Source organism: Microcaecilia unicolor, chromosome 7, assembly GCF_901765095.1.
Source record: "Microcaecilia unicolor chromosome 7, aMicUni1.1, whole genome shotgun sequence".
NCBI classification, from domain to species: Eukaryota; Metazoa; Chordata; class Amphibia; order Gymnophiona; family Siphonopidae; genus Microcaecilia; species Microcaecilia unicolor.
In genome coordinates, this window is record NC_044037.1 from 50470372 (window position 1) to 50487838 (window position 17467).

The 17467-nt window shown below is 42.4% G+C and overlaps 1 protein-coding gene across 4 annotated transcripts in view; it reads left to right on the plus strand.

Annotated features, from left to right (window-relative positions):
- LRCH2 (leucine rich repeats and calponin homology domain containing 2) overlaps positions 1-17467 on the plus strand; it is a 263804-nt gene that overhangs the window by 111226 nt on the left and 135111 nt on the right. For all 4 annotated transcript variants that reach the window (XM_030209796.1, XM_030209797.1, XM_030209798.1 and 1 more), the window contains exons 8-11: positions 6829-6940; positions 8009-8109; positions 8194-8258; positions 12254-12373. In XM_030209796.1, coding sequence (XP_030065656.1) covers positions 6829-6940; positions 8009-8109; positions 8194-8258; positions 12254-12373 — 398 coding nt within the window. The remainder of the gene's footprint in view (positions 1-6828; positions 6941-8008; positions 8110-8193; positions 8259-12253; positions 12374-17467) is intronic.

A 17467-nucleotide genomic window follows, 5' to 3' on the forward strand; every position in this document is an offset into this window, starting at 1 on the left:
TTAGGGCTAAAAGAAACGCCTTCAGAAAATGGAAGAAGGAACCGTCTGAAAATAACAAGAAACAGCATAAGGAGTGTCAAAGCAAATGCAAGGCGCAGATTAAGAAGGCCAAGAGGGAGTATGAAAAAAAGATAGCATTAGAGGCAAAAAAACATAGTAAAAATTTTTTTCGGTATATTAAAAGCAGGAAGCCGGCAAAAGAATCGGTTGGGTCGCTGGATGACCGAGGGGTAAAAGGGGCGATCAAGGAAGACAAAGACGTAGCGGAGAGACTGAATGAATTCTTTGCTTTTGTCTTCACCGAGGAAGATTTGGGTGGGTTACCGGTGTCGGAAATGGTATTTCAAGCGGACGAGTCGGAGAAACTTACTGACTTCACGGTAAACCTGGAGGATGTAATGGGGCAGTTCGGCAAACTGAAGAGTAGCAAATCTCCTGGACCGGATGGTATTCATCCTAGAGTACTGATAGAACTGAAAAACGAGCTTGCGGAGCTACTGCTAGTGATATGCAACTTATCCTTAAAATCGAGCGTGGTACCGGAAGATTGGAGGGTGGCCAATGTAACGCCCATTTTTAAAAAAGGCTCCAGGGGAGATCCGGGAAATTATAGACCGGTGAGTCTGACGTTGGTGCCTGGGAAATGGTAGAGGCTATTATTAAAAACAAAATTACAGAGCACATCCAAGGACATGGATTACTGAGACCAAGTCAGCATGGCTTTTGTGTGGGGAAATCTTGCCTGACCAATTTACTTCAATTCTTTGAAGGAGTGAACAAACATGTGGACAAAGGGGAGTCGGTTGATATTGTGTATCTGGATTTTCAAAAGGCGTTTGACAAGGTACCTCATGAAAGGCTACAGAGGAAATTGGAGGGTCATGGGATAGGAGGAAATGTCCTATTGTGGATTAAAAACTGGTTGAAGGATAGGAAACAGAGAGTGGGGTTAAATGGGCAGTATTCACAATGGAGAAGGGTAGTTAGTGGGGTTCCTCAGGGGTCCGTGCTAGGACCGCTGCTTTTTAATATATTTATAAATGATTTAGAGATGGGAGTAACTAGCGAGGTAATTAAATTTGCTGATGACACAAAGTTATTCAAAGTCGTTAAATCACGACAGGATTGTGAAAAATTACAAGAGGACCTTACGAGACTGGGAGACTGGGCGGCTACATGGCAGATGATGTTTAATGTGAGCAAGTGCAAGGTGATGCATGTGGGAAAAAGAACCCGAATTATAGCTACGTCATGCAAGGTTCCACATTAGGAGTTACGGACCAAGAAAGGGATCTGGGTGTCGTCGTCGATAACACACTGAAACCTTCTGCTCAGTGTGCTGCTGCGGCTAAGAAAGCGAATAGAATGTTGGGTATTATTAGGAAAGGTATGGAAAACAGGTGTGAGGATGTTATAATGCCGTTGTATCGCTCCATGGTGCGACCGCACCTTGAGTATTGTGTTCAATTCTGGTCGCCGCATCTCAAGAAAGATATAGTAGAATTGGAAAAGGTGCAGCGAAGGGCGACTAAAATGATAGCGGGGATGGGACGACTTCCCTATGAAGAAAGACTAAGGAGGCTAGGGCTATACAGCTTGGAGAAGAGACGGCTGAGGGGAGACATGATAGAGGTATATAAAATAATGAGTGGAGTGGAACAGGTGGATGTGAAGCTTCTGTTCACGCTTTCCAAAAATACTAGGACTAGGGGGCATGCGATGAAACTACAGTGTAGTAAATTTAAAACAAATCAGAGAAAATTTTTCTTCACCCAACGTGTAATTAAACTCTGGAATTCGTTGCCGGAGAAAGTGGTGAAGGCGGTTAGCTTAGCAGAGTTTAAAAAGGGGTTGGACGGTTTCCTAAAGGACAAGTCCATAAACCGCTACTAAACGGACTTGGAAAGATCCAAGATTCCAGGAATAACATGTGTGGAATGTTTGTACGTTTGGGAAGCTTGCCGGGTGCCCTTGGCCTGGATTGGCCGCTGTCGTGGACAGGATGCTGGGCTCGATGGACCCTTGGTCTTTTCCCAGTGTGGCATTACTTATGTACTTATGTACTTATGTACTTATATGTGTAGGTACAGAGGGGAGGGGCTAGAAAAAAATATGGATGTTATGTGTGGGTGCAGGGGGATGCTGGAAAAAATAATGGATGGTATGTGTGGGTGCAGGGAGAGGGGCTATAAAAAAGGTGGATGCTATGGATGTTGGGGGGGGGGGGGCTGGGAAAAACATGGATGGTATCTGTGTACATGGAAGGGGGCTGTAATATTGTTTAAATGATGACAAACTTGCATTAAGCAAATTTTGTGCACAGAGTTTTGAAGTTTTAGGCACAGAATTCCAGCAGAAGCATTTTTTGCTATGATTATCGTGAGCTTGAAGGCATTGAGTCACTTTCTTCCTTCCCCTCTACCACCTGTTGTCACTTCTTTGTTCCCTCAAGAAACAACAGTTTTTTTTCTGTCACATACATTGGGGCTATTTAGTTTCACAGCACTGCTGGTTTATTTTTTTGAACTTTCACACTCCACAAAGTAGATGGATGAGGGAGGGGTGTTTCTTCGGTTTGCCTTATTTTCCATTTAGACTAGCTGCATTAGATTGTCTTCTTCACAAATTGCTCTTTTTAATCATGTTTCTGTGATTATTTTATTTATCGGTGGTACTTATTGTTGACTGCTTTCTAAGACTTGTGGGGTGTGGATCTGCGGCATCCTCTGGCGTTCCTAGATGTGCGGCCCCCGCCGTTGACATTGGCACCAGGGGCCCTTCTTAAGGAGGCTGCATTCCTCCTCACATTGCCTTCACAATGGGCCATCCTGCTTGCCCTAGTTCCTGTCTCCAGCCCAGGTTCATGTTTCAATCCAGGTCCCAGTTCTGCTGGGCCTGCCCCCAAGGGCTCTTCTCAGAGCCATCCTAGGTCCTGGTTCTGTCGGGCCTGCCCCCAAAGGCTCTTTTCAGGGTCATCCCAGGTCTCGGTCCTGCTGGATTTGCCCCCAAGGGCTCTTCTCAGGGCCACCCGTGTGCCTGTACTCCTCTGGGAGTGACTTGTCTGTTGTCAACTGGGACTCTCCAGACCCTTGGGCACCCGGCGATTGTCCAAGGGTTCACCCATCTAGAAATGTGACAGACTGTAAAGGCCATGAGCTCGGATGAGTCACCGGCTTTGCAGTTGCTCCAGCAACTGGCCCTTTAGCTTCAGCAATTCTCGGACTCGGTTCAGTTCAAGACCACATGGATCACCTTTAGATGTCAGCGCTGCCTCAGGCCTCTGCTCCAACACCACCGGCCACTCTAGCTTTAGTAGCTCATGCTGCAGTGTCAGGGATCTGGCTTGCATCTCCTCCTCACTACGAAGGGAATCCTAAAACCTGTAGAGGTTTTCTTAACTAACGTATGATAATTTTTGAATTTCAAGCCTGGGACTTCGTTTCTGATAGGGCCCACGTGGCCTACATCATATCTCTCCTGTTGGGCCAGGCCTTGGCCTGGATGTCTTCTCTTTAGGAACATAACATCCTGGTGCTTAATTTTGGATGGGTTCATTGAGCAATTCTACAGAGTTTTGAGGAACCTGGAAAAGCCGCCTCTGCAGCTGCTCCTTAAGCTGAGGCAAAAGTCCCAAACCCTTGGGAATTATGTCATTCAATTCCGCACATTAGCAGCTGAACTGGATTAGAACTGCAGCCTAGTAGCTGTTTTTTGCCAGGGGCTGGTGGACGAACTGGTTGGACGTGACCTTCCTTCACCCTTAAAAACCCTTTAGTGTCCAATGTTTCCATCAATCTGTTCCCATATGGCTTATTACGGGAACATTGGACACGAAAGGGTTAGATCACCTCTTCTCTACAACCAAGAGGATATTCTTTTTGAGGAGTGGACTCAGGAACAGCAATCCTTCCAAGGTACAATTCCGTCTGGCACCTAGCTTCCATCGGATCCTGCTGGTGCCTAGCAAGACCCCCCACTCTTTCCGATTTAGGAGAGCCGATGCAGGTGGACCACTCCTCTCTCGGAACAGAAGCAGAGATGCCGGTCCCAGAATTTGTGTCTGTATTGCAGGGAGAAAGGCCACTATGCGCACAGATGCCCCCAAAAGTCGGAAAACTATCGGGCCTGGCCAGGAAAACAGCACTAGGTTTCCATGTCTGGATTCCCCACACACAACTGGTCCCCGCCTCTCTAGAATTAGACCAGGCATCTCCTACCGTGGAGGCTTTCATCGATTCCAAAGCAGGAAGGATTTTAATTGATAAAGTTCTTGTCTGGCACTACAGCATTCCTATTCAGGAACTCCCCAAGTCCATTCCAGTCTCCTCAGTATATAGGAGTATTCAAGTTTATATTAAGGCCAAAACGATACCCCTACACCTGAAAATAAGGGCCCTCCACAGAGAGGCCATTGCCTTGTTTATCCTTCAGACGGCAGTTAACCCCATTACCTTAGGTCCCCCCTGGCTTAAAAAACATAACTCGGGAATAGACTGGGACAGATAGGAGCTCTCAGCCTGGAGTTCATCCTGCCAATACCGTTGCATCGACTCTGTGCTTCTAGCCATGCCAATAGCCACCACTGGGCTGGTGATTGTGGAGGGGTTACCTCAGGTTTATAGGGCCTATGCTGATGTTTTCTCCAGGAAACAGGCAAAGAATTGCCCCCATATCGATAATATAATTGCCCCATCGAATCCCTGCAAGGCAAGATGTAGCCTAGGGGAAGGGTTTACCCCCTATCCATTTTGGGAACTCAGGCTATGTCAGCCTACATTGTAGATAACCTACAGAGAGGTTTCATCCGACCCTCCACTTTCCCATCCGAGGGCGGACTGTTTCTTTGTGGGGGAAAAAAAGATGGCACTCTACTCCATTGTATTGACTACTGTGGGTTGAATACCATCACAATCAAGAATAAATATCCGCTTCCTCTTGTTCGACTGCCTACAAGGGGCTTGTATGTTCACTAAGCTGGACCTTTCAGGAGCCTACAACCTGATTTGCATCCATGAGGGAGACAAATGGAAGACCGCATTTAACACCAGGGATGGTCACTACGAATATTTAGTCATGCCATTTGGACTCTCAAATGCTCCAGCTGTCTTTCAAAATTTTGTAAACAACATCTTCTGAGACCTGCTACAAAAGCATGTCTTGGTGTATTTGGATGACATTCTGATATTCTCCAAGATGCCTGCCCAACACCAGGAACAAGTTAAACAAGTCCTGCAGTGACTGCACTAGAATCGCCTATATGTTAAATTACAAAAGTGTATCTTTGAGTGGAATGAACTACCATTCTAGGGCTACATTATATCTGACCAGAGCCTGAAGATGGATCCTGCTAAGCTCTCAGCCATTTATGACTGGCCTTGTCCCCAGGGGCAACGAGCCTGACAGCGGTTTCTAGATTTTGAGAATTTTCACCAGTTTATCCAGAATTATTCCTCTATTGCCACACCTCTTATTGCTTTGACCTGGAAAGAGGTTAACACCTGAGACTGGGGAATAGACAATAGCTGCCTTCCGCCTCTTGAAACAAGCCTTCATGACAGCACCGATACTCTGTCATCCTGTTCTAGAGAGGCCCTTCTTCTGCTAGCCACTGCCTGATGCGCCTGATCAGTAGCCTGTTCTCCTGCTAGATGCAGCAGAATTGCCACCTTAACACCTCCAGGTCCCTACACAACCCATAGCATCTGCAAAACACAGGTTTCAGATAACGGGGTTCATGTGGTGACCTTTCTTAGCTTTACAGACCAGGTTCCCATATAACATGTTTTACTATACTCAGACAAACTGTGACACCTGAGGTTAGGCAGTTTGGGTACTTGCTAGGCAGTGTGCACACTGCATGGCTAGAAGTTCTGGATGGCCTTAGGTGGGCATGGTGATTGTGGATGGCTTTGGAGCACTTTAATTTTTTTTGAACTTTGGCTAGGATGTGGTGATCCAAAATCAGTCATGACATGTGGGACTTATGGTTGCAGTCCCTGCATTTGTGGGCTGCTGCCACCATGCATATGTCTATGCAGGCATGAAGTGGCAGGCCTGAGCTTAGATGAGTCTGTCTTTGAAATGTGCAGACCATCATTTCAGCCTTGCATGCTGGGGGTTCCATATGGGGGTGGGGAACATGTTTTGGCCTTTCCTGCAAATGGGGGGGGGGGGGGCAGGGGAAAGGGTCTGATGGCAATCCTACCAGCTCAGAATATGTATGTGACCCTAGGAATGTATGATGATTGCACATGTCTAATGTTGGGTTCATAGTTGCACTGCATCCAGACATGCATGGTTGATTCATGGGGTGGCAGCCTTCTGTGGTGTCTAAACAACTGCCTTCTGTGTATTAGACAATACCGCTAGGAGGTTGCTCGCTGAAGTTGGGCTCCCTCCTAGTCGACATTCTGATCCTCTAGAGGATGCTGTTCCATGTGCACAGTAACTGGATGTCCACCTCATCATGGCCTATGCAGCCTGTCCGGTTGACGTCCATGTCTACATTGAGAATGTCCAAATTGTATATGTCTCTTCGATGATTTTGGAACACATGGAAATCTCCATTGTTCTATTTCCGTTATTGGGCAACTTTTTTTTTTGATGGGGGGGGGGGGGGGGGGTTGTGGATGTCTATTTTCTGATTTGAATATCCTTTCAGTAATGCCCCTCCATGTATCACGTTTTCCGGTCACATTATTCTGTTGTCTTAGACCTTTTGAAAAAGAAGTGTTAAGAATAATGTTATTCTCAGTGTTAGTAACTTGAATCGTATGTTTCCCATGATTTAATGTATGTGACAGTCTAATTAGAATTGTCCTTTTTCAGCCTTCAGATGATGATACAATCAGCCTTCACTCTCAGGTATCAGAATCAACAAAGGACCAGATGATGAAAAGTGACAATCATGTAATAGGAAGTAAAACTGATGCGCACAAAGGTAACATCAGTATTCCTCTTCTGCTGTATATTACTCTGAGGCATTCAAATATATGTATATATTCAGCACTGCTGTGTGTGGTTAGCGACATTGAGTATATAAATACAGCAGTCAGTGCAGCTCTACTATTCGTTTAGTTCAAGCCTGCTATTTCAGTCAGCTCTGTTAAGGGTAGGGATGGCAATTTAATTTATTTATGGTACTAAGAATTGTAAACTGTATTATTGTTTTTATTGCTACAATGTAGCTTGTAAGTTGCCTTGATTGTTTAGAAAGGTGACAGATAAATCTTTGAACTAAATATATAAATTATCCACTTTGAGCTAGATTCTGTATATCACGCCTAAAAACATCAGCACCGAAAAAAAATACACCTAGGCGTATTCTATAAACTACGTCTAAAGTTAGGTGTGGTTTATAGAATACACCAAAATCTAGTCATAGTTCATAGAATATGGCCAGCGCCCATTTTGTGCGACTATATTTAGTCGCAGCCATTTACGCCAATGAAAAACTAGTGTAATTGCTGATGCCTAACTTATGCACAGAATGGGCATATTCTGTAACACTGTAACCCACGACCTGCCTATGCCCCTCTCACCGTGTCTTTCAATTTATGAGCATCACTTTATAGAATACACTTAGACAGTTATGCGTGTAAATTCTAATGAATGCAAATTAATGTCAATAATTGCTTAAGTGCAGTTATCAGCATAGATTGGTTTCTTAAGCTAATTAAGTTTAGCACGCAAATCCAGTATACGACCTGATTTGCACCCGCAACTTAAGTTGCACTATATAGAATCTGGGGGAAAGCAGCCAAATATCACCACTATATGGATGATTTTTCCATGTTGTCCTCATTTTGCACTCCTTCCACCACTGTATTATACAGAAAATGATGGGCCAGCTAAATGGATTTTCATCCTGGCAGTATCCATATAAGATTTGAATATCTTTTGATAGTAGACTTATACTTATTGCTGATAAATGAATTTGATGATGAGGTTTATTTATATGATGATGAGAAGCCATATAATGTTTTCTATTTCCATAAATCATCACTAGACCATGAATTGTATGAATATGTTGACCCCAGTACAGAAGATGCAGCTCTTCCTGATCAGGGCAATGTGCATCTAAGTGGACCCTTTGTCTCTTATATTAAGGTAAGGGAAAATACTAAAATGCTAACAAAACAAATCGGACTTCTTTTGATGCAAATACATTAATTTTTCTTTTATATTTTCAAGGAAAGAGGCAAGCAATCTGAGAAATCGTACAAAGTGGAAGACAGTGAAGAATGGGAAGAAAAAAGGTATGCCAAATTTTACAAATTCTTGATTAAAGTTAATTGTTTTAAACATACCTTGACTGACCTTTCTTTGATGACCCCTTTCATGCTGACTGATGTACTTCTCTGTGAGAGCCTAGTTGGTCTGTAGTTTATTATATGTATCCTGTGTCTCTGCTACTGCTGCTATAGACATTGTTTAGTAGGTGTATAGGTTGTAGAAGGAAGCCATCCTTTTCTGTTAACTTGCAAAAATGTTTTAAACTAATACGATGGAGAGGAGTGTTTAATGATTTGGAAAGAAATTGCACCCATGAATAGAAGACCATAGTACTCTATTGCTTTTTAATAGGTTATAAATAATGGAAATTTAAAATTTCTTAATTGTATTAAGAAGTTTGTATGCTGACTCTTTCTTTCCTTCTTTCTTTCTCTTTATTGAGAAATTAGGACTAGCAGCATAATACTAAATAGCATGTACATATCAGATTTAGGTAATAAAATAAAAAAAGGAAAATAAGATATGTTTTTATTGCATGATCATCTTATTTTCCTTTTTTGAAATTACATTTAAAGTGGACTAACACTACAAACACACTATTTTATCAGATTCAGGAAAATTTGTTGATGTGCCCATTTGTTCGTGTTGCTAAACTAATACATTAATTGGTTGAAAAATAAAGAGAAAATATATAAAATGTTAGGGTTGCTTATAATTGAATAATATAAAACATGGGTAGTGGTTTCTTGTTGTCTTCTTTCCCTGGTGAATGTGTGTGTGGCTGGAGATGATTGCGTCGAAAAGAAATTTCAGTGTGCCCAAGTTCTTCAGCCATCGGAAAGAACCATGCTTGGTAAGGATCAATGCCCTACTGTAGCCCTGGCCAGACACATATCTACTGTATGTCTTCCCTTCTTGGCCCATGATAGGCCACATGTTGAAAAGGATCACATATGCCCTGAGGTTGACTAATTCTCTTATCCCTGGATTGACTGTAGAGGCCGTGGTACATGGGCCTATTAGACTGCTGGTTGGGGTCCTCTCCGTCTTCCACAGATGCACGACCTACTGAAGCAAGGTCCGATGCTCATGAAGAATCTGTACCCCTTTGGTCTTATGGCTTGGCTATTGAAAGGATTCGGTTGAGATGAAAAGGTTATTCTGATTCCATCATTACTCCTTTGCTTCAGGCTCAGAAACTCTCTACATCGAAGAGATATGAGAGAGTGTGGAGGATGTTCAGAAGCTGTTAGTCTGCACTCAGAACATCCAGAACATCTCCCTTCTCTGCTCAGATCATGCACATCCCAGAGTTTCTTCAGGCAGGCCTTCAGAAAGGATTGGCGTTGGGTGTTAAGTTCAGGATCTGTTTCGCTATCTTCATCAGGAGAAATACATAGCAGTGCATAAAAACTGCTTTACAAATTATCTGAAGGCGTCTCATACAAACGTTAGCCATTTTGAGCACATTGTTTGCTATGGATAATTTGTAAAGCAGTTTTTATGCACTGCTATGTATTTCTCCTGATGAAAATAGTGAAACAGAAGAATTTCCTACTGTCGAGAAACAAGGAAATTGGACATTTTCTGCCAGAAGGATAATATAAATTGGACATTTTAATTTTGGAGAAACCCCACAGACTGTGAAAATCCTATGAGGCTGCACTTCTGTCAGGACAATTTGGATGTTCTGAGCTAAGTAAAGTTTACTTTTTGTCAGAATTAGAATCCATTCATTAGTAAGGATGGAAGTTTAAGCAATTCTAGCAATGTTATAAGAGATTTTGCTCTATTTTGAGTTTTCTTCACTTCCAGGAAGGCTTCTCTGTTTGAATGAGGATTTTAGTCTAGTGAGGGATTGCTAATTAGTGTCTATTTGGGTGATTTATATTCATAGTGAGATTTAGTGTTGTGGGTATTTGGATCTGTATTATGTTGTGTTACCCTCCCTTCTGTTTTTTAAAAACAGAATTTTCTCCCACTTCTTTAGAATTTTTGAAATATTCTGGGAGTTTTTCTCTGTGTTTTTTTTCGGAAGGTGGTGGAAGCCTGTGATGGTAATATTTACAGTGGAGCATAAAAGTCAGGCTCCTTGTTACACTGAGGCTATTTTTTAAAATTTAATATATTTTATCCTTCAGATCTGAATCCCCAGTGTGATACTATATTGGAGTGATGCGTTTGATAGTTTCTATAGTATACTACTTACAATGTCAACACAATACGTTATAGAACATTTTAATTGATAGTGAAGGGTAAAGCAAAGATGGAACATATAGATAGGTAAGAGAGTAAGAAGAGTTAGAAAGTAAGGTGATTAATTTAAAGAAAGTTGCACATGAGGTCAGAGATGGTTTACTATTATCTCAGCTAGGGTAGGAGTGGACAGATATGTCCTGCTGCGGTATGTGCAGCCTGTGTCAGTCTTTTGTGTGTGAGTGAGACCAGCAAAATTAGTTATTTCTTCCATTAATGGCCTGGTTGAAGAGCCAAACTTTCACCTGCTTTCTGAAGTAGAGATAGTCTCGTGTTAAACGAATCCTTTCAGGCAGTACATTCCAGAGTGTGGGTGCTACTCCAGAGAACGCTCGCTTGTGGGTATCACATTGTGTAATGTGGTTAGTGATAGTCCTTGAGACGACCTTAACATCCTTGGCGATGTGTAGAGGATCATCCTATTCTTCAGGTACTCAGGGCCATTTCCTTTGAGGGTCTTGAAGATCAGACATAGAGTTTTAAATTTAGCCCTGTATATTGTCTGACACTGTGAGGCCTAGCATTCTCAGTGTGCCCCTGATTCTTTCTCATTTCTTTTAATGTATCAAAGTGGAATCCTTCCTTGGGGGGTCCCAGAGCTGTGTCTACCAGAATTCCTTTATATTTCATTGTGATGATAGACTTGAGGGGAGTTTGGAATAATTTATTTTGAACTTTTAGCAACTCTAACTCACATGGTTTTCCAGTTGTTTTTGGCACCCTGCATTGGATATATATGTTCAGACATGACATCTCTGGGAGCACCTCTTCCCTTAATTCCATTTGGCTTGTTTAAATCATTTTCATTGAAATACTGTATATTTCCTTTCTTACTAGAACATTTCTTTAAATAGATTTTGAATATACCTGTTCAGTTGTGCCGAGTTAAAGCACTCCCTGCAGTATTTGGTTATTCAGATCTAAAATCCCTCTACTACTGGGGGATTAGAGGTGCAGCAAAGAATTTATAAATTTGTGTGCTGAAATTACAAGTCTGGAAATAACTTGGTATAGTAGATATTATAACCTTCTCTCTCTCCTACTGCTCTTTTTTTTCTGTCTCTTGTCTCTTTTGTTTTAAGTATGTAAACCAGTTTGAAACATTTTTTAGGCTATTTGGCAGTATATTGAGCCCAATAAAATAAATAGCTACCAAAACATATATAAGATTTTTAGCAGGTGGTAATTTATTCTCACTTAAAATGTAAAGAGCAATTCTATAACTAGGTGCATGTAGTTATGCGTGCCTTGCAAGCATAAGTACACTACATCCTATTCTATAAGGTAGCACATAACTGTTGTAGAGCCCTGTTTACTAAGGTGCACTAACATTTTTAGCGCACGCTAATGCTAGAGAGACCCATAGGAATATATGGTGTCTCTAGCTTTAGCACATGCTGAAAATGCTAGCATGTCTACAGCACGGCTTAGTAAACAGGGCCCCTAGTGTGCAACTGCAAGGGGATATATATATGGGTGGAACATGGAAAGTGCATGTTATACACTACTGTCAGGAATATAGCATAGACCACTTAGGCTTGCTCATTTACACCTGTTCTTGACCTCGCGTAAATGATGACTCCTAACTTGGGGTGCATCGATGCCAACTTACGCTAGTATTTGATAACAGCATAGTGGCGCACAGGTGCCATTATAGATTTAGCACTCAGTGTGTAGCATTAGCATACCTATCTGGAAGCACCCAGTTATTGAATTGTCCCATAGCTGTTAGGATATTTAATTTTTCTCTGGTTTTTTACAGGCTTCAGAAAGAGCAGTTGTTAGCAGAGGAGGAGGAGGAGGAAGATGATGATGAACTTAAAGAAGTGACAGATTTAAGGAAGATAGCAGCTCAGTTACTACAGCAAGAGAAGCAGAACAGGTATTATCTTAGTTTACTTAGTATTACATAGTCACCAACATTAAAATAACAGGTTGGAATAGATTTTTAAAATTTTTTAGGGCCCTGTTTACTAAGCTTCATTATAGACGTGTTAGCGTTTTTAACACACGTTAACTGTGTACATGCCTACAGTATGGTGGGGAAGGCAAATTGGATGGAGAAATGGAGTTTAAAATTTGGATTTGTTTCTGTGGTTTGTTACTAGCGAACCTAATGGCTTTGAAATAATAATCTCTTTTAGCGGCAGAGAGTGCCAAGCAACACTCAGTATATTTATGTTTAAAACAATGATAGGCTGTAGAGGAGCGATGTGTGTGCCACCTCTTTTCTTCGCTATGCATTTGAACTTTCAAAAGTCAGACACCAGGATGATAACAAGTGGCAGAATGTGAAGGGGGGGCAGGCAGGACATTGTTTCAAAGGTGCAGAGGAGTTTACAATATTGATTAGTGAAGAGTGAAATGAGGAGACCTGCTCAGATAGTGGAAAAGAACTAGATGAAGGTCCTAAATGGTCTAAGACTGATTTAATTTTTTGGTATTCCGCATCATTAAGAATCCTAATGGGATATCTGAGAGATAGAGAGGAGGGAAGGAGAGCAGAGGATAGAGAGCTGGAAAGAAATTAAGAAATGGTCAGACTGTGGAACAGAGTAGCTACTGAAATTAGACAGAGTTAAGGTACAGTGGGGGAAATAAGTATTTGATCCCTTGCTGATTTTGTAAGTTTGCCCACTGACAAAGACATGAGCAGCCCATAATTGAAGGGTAGGTTATTGGTAACAGTGAGAGATAGCACATCACAAATTAAATCCGGAAAATCACATTGTGGAAAGTATATGAATTTATTTGCATTCTGCAGAGGGAAATAAGTATTTGATCCCCCACCAACCAGTAAGAGATCTGGCCCCTACAGACCAGGTAGATGCTCCAAATCAACTCGTTACCTGCATGACAGACAGCTGTCGGCAATGGTCACCTGTATGAAAGACACCTGTCCACAGACTCAGTGAATCAGTCAGACTCTAACCTCTACAAAATGGCCAAGAGCAAGGAGCTGTCTAAGGATGTCAGGGACAAGATCATACACCTGCACAAGGCTGGAATGGGCTACAAAACCATCAGTAAGACGCTCGGCGAGAAGGAGACAACTGTTGGTGCCATAGTAAGAAAATGGAAGAAGTACAAAATGACTGTCAATCGACAAAGATCTGGGGCTCCACGCAAAATCTCACCTCGTGGGGTATCCTTGATCATGAGGAAGGTTAGAAATCAGCCTACAACTACAAGGGGGGAACTTGTCAATGATCTCAAGGCAGCTGGGACCACTGTCACCACGAAAACCATTGGTAACACATTACGACATAACGGATTGCAATCCTGCAGTGCCCGCAAGGTCCCCCTGCTCCGGAAGGCACATGTGACGGCCCGTCTGAAGTTTGCCAGTGAACACCTGGATGATGCCGAGAGTGATTGGGAGAAGGTGCTGTGGTCAGATGAGACAAAAATTGAGCTCTTTGGCATGAACTCAACTCGCCGTGTTTGGAGGAAGAGAAATGCTGCCTATGACCCAAAGAACACCGTCCCCACTGTCAAGCATGGAGGTGGAAATGTTATGTTTTGGGGGTGTTTCTCTGCTAAGGGCACAGGACTACTTCACCGCATCAATGGGAGAATGGATGGGGCCATGTACCGTACAATTCTGAGTGACAACCTCCTTCCCTCCGCCAGGGCCTTAAAAATGGGTCGTGGCTGGGTCTTCCAGCACGACAATGACCCAAAACATACAGCCAAGGCAACAAAGGAGTGGCTCAGGAAGAAGCACATTAGGGTCATGGAGTGGCCTAGCCAGTCACCAGACCTTAATCCCATTGAAAACTTATGGAGGGAGCTGAAGATGCGAGTTGCCAAGCGACAGCCCAGAACTCTTAATGATTTAGAGATGATCTGCAAAGAGGAGTGGACCAAAATTCCTCCTGACATGTGTGCAAACCTCATCATCAACTACAGAAGACGTCTGACCGCTGTGCTTGCCAACAAGGGTTTTGCCACCAAGTATTAGGTCTTGTTTGCCAGAGGGATTAAATACTTATTTCCCTCTGCAGAATGCAAATAAATTCATATACTTTCCACAATGTGATTTTCCGGATTTAATTTGTGATGTGCTATCTCTCACTGTTACCAATAACCTACCCTTCAATTATGGGCTGCTCATGTCTTTGTCAGTGGGCAAACTTACAAAATCAGCAAGGGATCAAATACTTATTTCCCCCACTGTAGAAGAAAGTTTAGAATCTAAAGACCTTACAGATTGAGCAAGAGTTTGGTAGTATTTCAGGGTTACGAGTAAATTGCGATAAATCGGTGCTTTTGCCACTGTTTGGCCCCAAACCTGAGCCATGGCATGCGACTCTGCCTGTTCCCCTGGTAAAAAAGCCAATGCGTTACATGGGCATTTTTCTTAGCACAACTTCCCTAGTCATGTATAATTATAACTGTCTTGAAATGCCTAGCCACTCATCTGTGGTTACCCCGCGGCTACTTAGAGAGTTTATTCCCAGCACAGCTCAGGTCCGCCTGCACCTGCTGCTTGGGCTCTACACTAGCGCTTTCCTGCCACCTACTGGGTCACAACCGCCTCTGGGTGAGTCTCCTGCTCTCAGATTATCTCAAGTGATTTCTGAGTTGCTGGGGCCACACTCCCAGCAGTCCCACAGTTCCCAAAAAGCACTCATAGACCGAACACACAAACCACCAGAATTCTTTATCAATCCAGACGGAGGCAATAAACTAAAAATTGTTTATTGTCTTTTAAAAACCAAACAATGGAACAAAATAGTGCAGTCGGCAAACAACAACAGGTAACTGAAATATGGAACAATTATAAAGCTATCTAAACATTTGTATACTGTCTAAACCAGTTGTTCCCAAACCTGATCCTGGAGGCAGCCCAGCCAGTCAGGTTTTCAGGCTATCCATAATGAATATTCATGAGAGAGATTTGCATGCACTGCCCTCACCTTATGCAAATCTATCTCATGAATATTCATTGTGGATATTCTGAAAACCTGACTGGCTCGGTTCCTCCAGGATCAGGTTTGGGAACCACTGGTCTAAACAGTACCTGGGAACGTCAGGACATATTCATCGAGCCTTAGCAAAGAGAGCTGTCTCTCGTTTTTCTCGTGGAGGCAAAACCAGCACACTCTAAAGGAAATGAGCTCCTGGGCCAATCAGAGTCCTGTCAACAAGATTTAAAAGTTTACTGCTGCTTGCTTCCTGCTTCTGTTAAAGAAAAAGGGCATTCAGTTCCCTGTAACAGTTTTACAGCAAAAAACTACCACGTGCTGGCATAATAGGAAAATACACTTCAGGATTTTTGGCCTGCTAGAGACAAAAGATGAAGGAAATGGCCAGCTTTGAAATTGCAACGTAACATAAACACTGTAAACCTAAATATAAATGTTATGTAGAAATCTGGAGAACATACCAGGAACAATGCTCTATACTAGACTAGAAGTTTTGGGATTCGGCGAGGGTGGGTGGGTGGGTGGATAGGGGTTGTATGAGTGTGTGAGTGCTTGTATATGGTGGTGAATGTTGGATGGTATGTAAGTTTCTAGTGTGTCTGACTTTACAATTAAGTATAAAAATCATATTGACTGGGAGTTGATGAGAATTGCTTTGTTGGGCTATGCACATTACAATGTTATAATGTTCACTCTGTACCTCTCAGGGTCTGACTGGTAAGCTGGGTTTTTCCCATATCAGTCCTTGAGGAGAAGTTATATTTATTTCTATATTTCTTTATATTTACAGTGATATTCCTTCACACCATGTGTGCTGCATTTTTCTTTCTTTGCTGTGAATGATGCGACTGAAGGGTTTTTTTTGTCATCGCTGGACCAGTGTTGTAAATAAAGTTGTTAAAAAATGGGTAGGAAAATAAACATGTTGGAGAAATCCGATACTAAGAGTGAGGGAAAGAAAGTCAGAGGAGGGATCAGAAGATGGAAAATTAAAATCCCCCAGAAGAGTAAGAGGTGAGAAAGAAATGCTGAGTTCAGCAGCAAATGCATTCAACTCATCCCAGGATAAAGAGACAGAGGTGGGAGGGTGGTATATGAGTACCAGATCAAAGGAAAAGAAAGTAGTCCTGAATTGATGAATCTCAACATCAGAAAAAGAAAGGGGCTTGAAAATACAAGTGTAAACTTGATGCAAGGAGTAGAAAAAAGCCACATCCCCTCCTTGTCACGAGTGACGTGGAAAGTGAGTAACACGATAATTGTTGGGACAAGTGTCAAGCATGGAAGCTGTGTCTCCAGGTCTAAGTCAAGATTCAGTGATACAGAGAGAGCTTAAGACAAGAAAGCGAGTCTGAGATTAGGGTCTTTTTTTTTGTCTGAGTGAACGAAAATTAAGAAACCCTATAGTAATGGGGGTTGTGGAAGATAGAAGACCATCTGAATTAATAACAGAGCCAGATGGGGATAACTCAGTGAGATGAGAACTGTTGTGAATGAGGATCTAAACTACCTAAAGGATGCCTGATGTGGGGATGATGACCTCATCAAACAGGGATTTGAGAAGGCATGGGTTTTAGTGAAGTAGAGACCAGAAACTCAAAACTAAAGTAACTTCCAAATAGAAGGACAGCAAGAATGCCAAAGCAACAGAAGTCACAGCCGCCACAGTTGATGGAGGTGCTCCATGGAGCGCACGAGGAGTATGACCTGCTGCCTGGTTGTGCTCTTTGGCTCAAACGCTATGCTCCACAATTCAAATTATAGACCAGTGTTGATTATGAGGCATATTTTCAAAGCACTTAGCCTTCCAAAGTTCCATAGAAACCTATGGAACTTTGGAAGGCTAAGTGCTTTGAAAATATGCCTCTTGGTCACCTTCGGGGAGATTCGGGCTGAGATTGGAGGGGATGTGGTAAGTGAGAAATGTAGTAGCACAGTCCAACAGTGACAGAGTAGAAGTTATTCCTCGGGGATTGAATTATCGGGCTAGATTTTCTATTAACCTGTTAGCTAATGGTATGTTTTGATATTGTTGCATTTGACTC